Source organism: Tuber melanosporum, assembly GCF_000151645.1.
Source record: "Tuber melanosporum whole genome shotgun sequence assembly, scaffold_178, strain Mel28".
Taxonomy (NCBI): domain Eukaryota; kingdom Fungi; phylum Ascomycota; class Pezizomycetes; order Pezizales; family Tuberaceae; genus Tuber; species Tuber melanosporum.
The window spans coordinates 144640-152808 of NW_003298839.1; the positions used below are offsets into that span (position 1 = coordinate 144640).

General features: G+C 48.7%; 1 protein-coding gene; it reads left to right on the forward strand.

Annotated features, from left to right (window-relative positions):
* Positions 1 to 3938: 3938 nt before the first annotated feature.
* Positions 3939 to 8169, forward strand: GSTUM_00003569001 (uncharacterized protein). XM_002837153.2 has 12 exons: positions 3939 to 4138; positions 4212 to 4506; positions 4600 to 5015; positions 5091 to 5126; positions 5177 to 5480; positions 5610 to 5656; positions 5733 to 5801; positions 5854 to 5950; positions 6003 to 6065; positions 6116 to 6404; positions 6450 to 7828; positions 7897 to 8169. Exons 2-12 carry the CDS (start codon positions 4251 to 4253, stop codon positions 8013 to 8015), a joined length of 3075 nt encoding a protein of 1024 aa, XP_002837199.1. The 5' UTR covers positions 3939 to 4138; positions 4212 to 4250; the 3' UTR covers positions 8016 to 8169.

Here is an 8169-nt window from a genome sequence, read left to right on the forward strand (position 1 = left end):
TCCCGAAAACCTAACAATTGACGCACCTGTTGACTGCTGGAACCAAGGCCACCTGCCAACTATCATATCTTTACCAATAATGTGACTAGCATCTAGCGAACACATTACACCTCTGCCAACAGGCCCGTGGTGTTTGTCGCATAGAACGTGTTAGTGCCCCATCTGGCCACTCTGTTCCAAAACCTTTGCATTTTGCCTACCATCACCTTTGACGTAGTCAATACTTCCGCCCCATACAGCAGCGTGGGCAGTAAAATCCCCTTTACCAGCCTCCTCGCCCCATACAGTGCAAGGATCTTCCCTGGCATTAACAGTCTTTTTATCCTCCAAAATGCCACTTTTGCCAACTATAACCTTTTCTGGAAATGAGAGCTGGTTTCCCCATTGTCAGCCAACCAGTACCCCAGCCATCTGACAAGGGTGCCGGCGGGGACCAGGGTGCCAGCGGGCCTAGGCCTGAGCGTTGCGACTACCGTACTTGTACAGCATCCTAAGAGCGGTATCGTTGAGCCTCATTCTGTTAAGATAGGACGTTTGGAATTCCCTCTCAGGATACAGGGGGCAACCACCCCGAAAGCATTAACTTTTCAGCTCCCTGCTGAGACCAATATAAAGAAGCATGATATAATAGACATCCTGATTGTAGAATGGGGGTTCGGTTATTCCAGTTCTTTCACTAGGTTCCCACTACTTGACCATTTATAAAGTACCATATTCGGATGCTTTGGCGTCAATGTATAAATAAGCACTTAAACATGGAATCTTGGCGCCAAGGCATCCGAATACTTTATGAATGGTCAAGTACGCTTAGTTTACCCCCACAGGATGTTCAAAAATCAATAGCAATTTCCCGTCGCAATATAGTTTGCTATCTCTCTCGAGAAGTACGCGAGTACTGACGTCCTCAGCCATGAAAATCAGGAGCATTGTGCAGTTCTCGGACATGACTTAACTACAGTTGGCCGCTCGTTGTGCCTCGTAGAAATACAGCGGAGCCGTGCAAAAATGGGGTAAAAGGAGTGGACTTGGGGTGTGAGCATGAGTCTATCAGTGTTTGGCTCATCCGACGAAAGTACTGTATAATACTGCGTATGGCCGTTTTTTCCGTAGTTGCTTGGCCAATCTGGGTTGATTTTTGGGAGAGCAGGAAAGTCTGTCGAGCTTCTCTCCCTCGGTGGCTGGACAGATCCCGTTCTCGAGTGGTCGACTAGAGGGTTCGGCAGACCGGCCCTTGGTACCTTGGCCATGAGGGAGCATTCACGTCTCCTATGTTGATACCCTCCCACCAAATTACATGTTCGAGTAAGTAAGGATTTTGTGATCTGGGCTTTGCCATTTCTACTATTAGTGGACATGAGAATCTCCTGCAATGGTGTGGGAGCACTTGGGGACTCGGTTTAAGTGCCTTGAATTTTTATCGCGGCCTGCTGAAAATTTCCTATCCCAGCAGTTCAAACTGGCTGCAAACTGCAGCAGCCCTCCCAAATCTTGGCGTGTTTGTCACAATACCCCATGTTTCACTGATCGAAAAATAGATGTGATTGGACAATCTCAGATCCTATAAAGCTACGAAAAACATCGTTTCTGGTGTAAAATGCACGACTAACAATTAATTATCCCACCGAGTTGTAGATTCCGGTTGAGTTTCCTTCACCTTGTATGTGACCCTGGTCTGTATTGGCGTTAGTTGACTCGTGTTCACGTATGGATGTATCCAACCACTGGGCTAAATCCCGTTGACAGAGGGAAGAGCGTGGGTGGTTCAAGGCTGATGAGAAGGAAAAAAGCAATCAAAGGACTTTCCCCCAAAACGAGATATCCATGTTCGTGACTTCTCGATTACTTTCATATCTGGTCGGAATATTCGGGATGGGTTCTGATATGATAGCTCCCCCTACTTTGTATGATAGACTCTGTGGTTACGGTATCCCGGGTTAGGGTTACCTTACGTTTTGCGCCACTCTTTCTTTTCTTTTCGCACGACGCCATCGGAGGTGAGACCACCCGCCATATTCTCTTTTCAGTTTCGATATGTTTTGCAGTTCTGTTAATTCAATTTCCCTGTCCACTTCACCTGCTGTCTAGTCCCGCATAGCCGTCGTTAACCACTATGGTAGGTGAGACTCTGGCATGTCACATTCTCTCTGAATATCACTCGGGAGATCACTAGTCACTGGTCTTGACGCTTTGCCTCCGCTAGCTTTGCAATAGCTGGAAAAGTACATTTATGTATTATGTGAGTCCATAGTCTGTTCAAATGGAATTGTGGGCTGCGATACTGTACTGCGGTACTGTACTGCCTTGCAGGTCCGGAAAGTATTGGACCGCAAGCACGGGGACATGCGATATCACTACGGATATTTGCGGTACATGTCCGGGGTTTGTACACATCTTGAGGAGTACCCCTTCATCTAAGACAAACGGCCATTTGTACACTGTGTACGGCAGCATGTTTCCTGGACGGTTTCATGTTGCCGTTAATAGGGTTGTGGTTACGTTGGAGGGTGCTTTGTCACTTGTGGGAATATTCTAAGGCTGTACGAGGACCGTGATTGGGCCGGATTTTGTCGGGAGTGGATCCATCTCCTTTGCGGGGATCGTGTATGGCCGGTGCCGCGATTTGTTGGGGAGTATATATCAAGGCTGCCTAAGTGGTGATTTCGGACGATATCGTATGAGTGACGGGTTTTGTGGATGACTAGAAAAGGACAAAAAAGGGGTGAAGAAGAAGGGATAGAAGATTGGGGGTTTTGCTGCTAATTTAGGCTCAGTGTGCGGGCTTTTTTTGGCTTTATGGTTGGGTACCAATCTCGTGCTCTATCCATACTAGTGTTTGGGGGGAGCACAGTCCACTCGAATGACAAATATCATGGTGCAGAATTAGTAGCAAATATTGTTACCATCTTTTGGTTCAGACATGGCATCCTGAGGGTGCAAAGAGCTGTAACCTCTGTGGCATTATTTCAGTACAATGTTATGAGTTACTGTAGTCTTATATCATACTATGTGCTCTAAGAATAGGATCGAAAAGAGTAGGGTTGGAGGGAAACCGCACAGGCCAGAAGATGGGAACCGAAATGCCAACACGGCGCGGAGAAATCAGGTTCCAGAGACAGGCTCCCGTCTACCGTACAAGGTCTGTACAAATCGTGGTGAGCATCCATGAGTACAATATAAGTACTCCAATAATCAGAATCTGGGAAACGGGGGGCTAAAGGTGACTGCCAGCTCTTGGCCGGAACTTTTGACCCAAGGTAATACTGTAGCAGGATACAGATGGTATCCCTCGGGATTCACGGAATATGGAACCCAAGTAGTGGTTGTATCATACAACTCCAAGTTGTGGCAGTACCGTACTCATGATAACTGGTGAGGTTTATCGCCTAGCTATTGGCTTAGCTTCTAACTTAAGGAGCGAGGATGGGGCCCTGGAAACCGCATAAATATACTGGGAATTGTCAAACTGGGCTGGATAGAGATAATAAATTTTGGCCATTACAGCAGGTGATTTGGGAAGTCGTACTGATATAGCCAGTCACTCTAGTCCAAACAATTTTGGGGAACCATACGATTCTTATAATTAATCCCCTCGTTTGCATTTAACTGGCCGGTATTCCTACTTTTTTTTTGGTTAAATATATGAGCCAAATAATTGACACTATGAACTTCATGCGAGGCTACTCGTAAGTGCGGTGTTCATTTGAACATATTGTACTACGCTGAAGTGAGACAACCCCCGGTACAATTCATCCCATTCAATACTTCAACCCGGATGGAAGTGATGTCACACAGTCCCATAATCCCTGTACCTCGCCAAGATGGACCCTGCGGTGAGCCCGTGCACAGTTCTCAGACGCCAACACAAACACAAAACGAGGAAACATCCTACCAGAACATTATCCAACCCGAATCCCTAACAAACTCGAGATATCTTTATACATTTCCAATTCTCACCAACAATTTGGCAAACAATGGCTGGGTGGGAAGATAGGGGGAGGCTGGGGGGTGTATTTACTATCCCGCTCTCCTCTCCTTCTCACCTTCTCCGCTCTGTCATATCCAAGGCGGAAGACCCCTATTCTGAGTATATGATTTCCACTCCTTGATCTCTGCTTGTCGAGTCTGGTGTGAAGCTTTGGTGAGTCTTCGTTCATCTCCCCGATTCCATGATTGTTTTACTTCTGTTCCGGACCTGCTAACAATATCACTAGGTTTCTCGCCGTTATTTTAGAGCAACGATGGCAGACGTAATGGACCTAGTAACCTCCTCCGGCTACAAATGCGATGCTCAATCCCCGTCATACCAAGAGCTCCACCAGCAGCTTGGTGGCCCCTACCCAGGAGATCCAACGACTCCCACGCCATCCACACGCAACGGCAGTTTCCCCCCAGAATCTTCCGCGATGGCAGAAGCTCGCGCAAGGAGCTACCAGAATAGCAATAACAATAACGATCCTCAACATAATGGTAATACCCAATATCACAACAGAGAGAATCTACCAGAAGGTGGGGAATACGATTTCGGCTTTTCCAGTCTTCCCAATAAATTTTGTCGTTTTCTCGATCTTGAACGTTAAACTGACCATCGGTTGGCAAAAGAGCCTCCACCGCCACAGATGCAGACTGCGGATGAGACATTCGAGGCGGATGATTGTACAGTGCAGCTCGTCCCTTTACCGGATGGGCCCGCACGTATTGCGGGTGGGGGGCCGGAGGGGGATAAGAGTAGTAATAATAACACTGGCGCCGTGGCGGTGCGGGGAGAGACAGAGCCGATAGTCATTGAGCTTGGGCCGGTGAGTATGGGTGGTGCTGACCCTGTTCAAGGAAAACTTAGACTTGAAGGAGGAGAGGGGGGGTTAAATGTTTTGGGGGGTGGGATGAGGGAGATGGTGGATTTGGTTAATAGACTTAGAGCTTCTGGGATCGAGGATTTGGGGTTGCCGTTGCCTAGAATTGCGGTTGTGGGCAATCAGAGTGCTGGGAAGAGTAGCTTGATTGAAGCTATTAGTGGGGTAAGCTCTGATACCCGGTGGGTCATAGTATATTACTGGAGTACCGGAGCTAAAATTTGGGTGATCAATTAATAGATCAAAGTCCCTCGGTACACCGGAACATGCACTAGGGTAGACAATCCGGCCCGATTAGAGAGAAATCTTATTGACAAACATCATAGTGCCCTCTGGAAATCAATCTCCGTGAATCATCACTCACTACTGATCCGTGGCATTGTCGCATATCCCTCCGCTTCAAAAAACGATACGATCCTTCCCTAACCTTCTCCAACCACCATCATATGAGCACGAGTCGCACACGCGGAAACCCGTGGGTCGATCAAGTAACCGAACAGGTCCATTTTCTAGACATAACCAACAAGGGTCAGGTGGAGCCCGCACTCGTCCGCGCCCAACGTGCGATCTTAACCCCAGGGCAGAATTGGCGTGAATTTGTTCACGAGGAAAAGGAAAAACCTGCTGACGGTACCGCTCCTGAAACGGGTAATGCAAGAAGCGGTTGGTTTGGCCATCCCCAGAGAGCTGGTGGGGGGTGGGGAAATTCCAACGATTCTAAGGGAAAAGGCAAAGTAGTGGAAAAAAGAATTGGACGAGATGAGGATTTTGAAGTGAAATTCAGCCCGAATGTGGTTTGTATGGAGGTTTGCATCACCTACTTGATCCTCGGGTTGCTGGACAGCAGACAGTGAAGGCAAGAGTGAAAGCTTATAGTTGTAGATTACTGGGCCCGAGTTGCCGAATTTGGCGTTCATTGATCTGCCGGGGGTTATTCAGACAACTGAGTCTGTGGGTTGCTTCTTTTCAATTTTACTAATGATAAGTGCTGATGGTGCAGTAGGAAAGCGAACATTATCTTATCGAGCTGGTTACAGGATTGGTGAAGGAGTACGTTCAGGAGGAGGATTGCTTGATCATGCTTGCTATGACGATGAAGGGTTTGACTGGGCTTCCTGTTGACTTCACGGCGTATCTTGCTAATAGCTTTAGATGATGCCGTGAACCAATCGGCTGCGCGCCTTGCTAGAGAGCTCGGGGAGGAGCGCACTATTGGTAGCCGTTTTCCTTTGTGGTTTGTTTAAGTGATCTAACCTCGTTTGTAGGTGCTCTAACTAAACCCGACACTGTGGGGCCTGGAGAGTACGGGCAATGGATCAACATCCTCCGCGGTCACTCTCATCGTCTCAAGCATGGCTATTTCGTGACGAAACAGCCGAACCAAGAACAGCTCGTTCAGGGGATCACACATGCCCAAGCGAGAGAACAAGAAGCAGAATTCTTTGCCAATACCGAGCCATGGAAAACGGAGCTGACTGATTTGAAAGAGAGGTTCGGAACAATGGCTTTGCAGAGCTACTTGTCGAAAGAACTTGGGGAATTGATCAAGAAACGGTAACTTCAGATCAAATTTCAGATATCCGGATACTAACGTCATAGACTGCCGGAGATAGTTGAGTCTATCAGAGGTCAAGCATCAGAGGTCCAAGATGAGCTCGCTGCTCTTCCTCCTCCTCCCACTGACAACCAAACCCTGATTGTGCACAACCTCGTCACACAATTCGATACCTTCGTCGGCGGCCACCTACTCGGCGGCCCCGGTCAGAACGAATTCCAACAAGAACTCCGCCGTCTAGCAGAAGACTTCCAGCGCCGTCTGAAAGCACTCCGTCCAACACCAGTCTACTTCCAAACCATAGAGCAGGAGAACGAAATCGCAGCACAACTAGAAACTCCTAGGAAAGGTGAAGCAGGCACACGCCCCCACCGCTGGGATCGTGATGGCTCACCAACGCTCGCAGCAGCTGGAAGACGGGGAAGAAAGGCAGGAGGAGCTGGGGTAGAGGTTTGTACAGTATCCAGTGACACCGAAGGAGCGACCGGGACGGGAGGGGCAAGTTCCTCACCGTTCGGGTCCAAGAAGAGAAGAAACGGAACTGATCCAGGGCAATCCACGCCGACAAAGAAGTCCAAACGAGCCTCCGGAGCAGCGGCGGGCAACAACACAGCGATAGAACAAAGCAAGTCCTTCCCCATCGTGACCACGGCCTCCTCCGGTCAAGCCCCGCTAATGCTCTCCCAAGCCCACAGACTCACACTCCCACAAATCAGACACATAATCGAGTCAACCGCTACTGCCCACATACCCGGCCAGGTCGATCCCACGGCAATCACAAACCTGATCCGTCAATCCATAAATCTCTGGAACCCTGTGGTGCACGAATTCCTCAATAACTGTGGTGGATTGATGAACAGACAAGTGCACTACTGCTTCACCTATGTCTTCAAGGAATACCAGAAGTCCCCAATTTTCCAAGGCGTGTATGAGATACTTAATACCCTGGTCCAGGAAAACTTTGACCACCAAAAGACTGTCATTGAACGGCTATGGCGGTTGGAGCGAGAGCAGATATCAACGTTGAACGAAGACTACCAAACATTCATGGCAAACCACCACGAGAAGCTCTCCGAACGGCGGAAACGCAATTTGGAAGACCAGCGTAAACTCGCCGCCGCTAACGCTGCTGCAGAGGCGGCCATGAATGAAGACAACAACCCTGGCGGTGGCGGATCCACCCCTTCCCCACGCAAAAAGCGAAACCCAACGGCAGCTCTCCCCGCAGCAATGCTAGACAACTCGCCCGACCCGTACAGGAAGGAAATCGAAGTTTTGGCACAAGTCAGGGCCTACAATGAAGTTGCGCAAAAACGCTTTGTGGATAACGTCTATATGAGCATACAAGGGGAACTGGTCAACGGCTTCCGCGGGAATATCCTGGACGCCCTGCAGAACGGATTGGGGCTTAATGGGCCAGATGGTATCCCTCACCTTTTCTTGCCAATTTCGAGTGTGAACTGATGAGTGGTATGGTTGGCGGGGGGATAGTATCCGAGTTGTGCACCCAACTACTCGTTGAAGACCCCCTCAAGGAGCGTAGGAGGAAGGAGTTGCAAAGCAAGAGGGAGCAGTTGGATAAGGCTATGGAGGAATTGAGTAGATTGTGATTTGGGCCCAACTCAGGGAGATGAGATTGCTGGGGAGGGGGGGGGATAGTTCATTTTTTTGTTTCCGTTTCCCCGCCTTTGCCGTTATGTTTTTGAAGGACTAGCTTGATGTATCTTTTACAAACTTAGGAATTTTTTCTTTACAACTCACTCA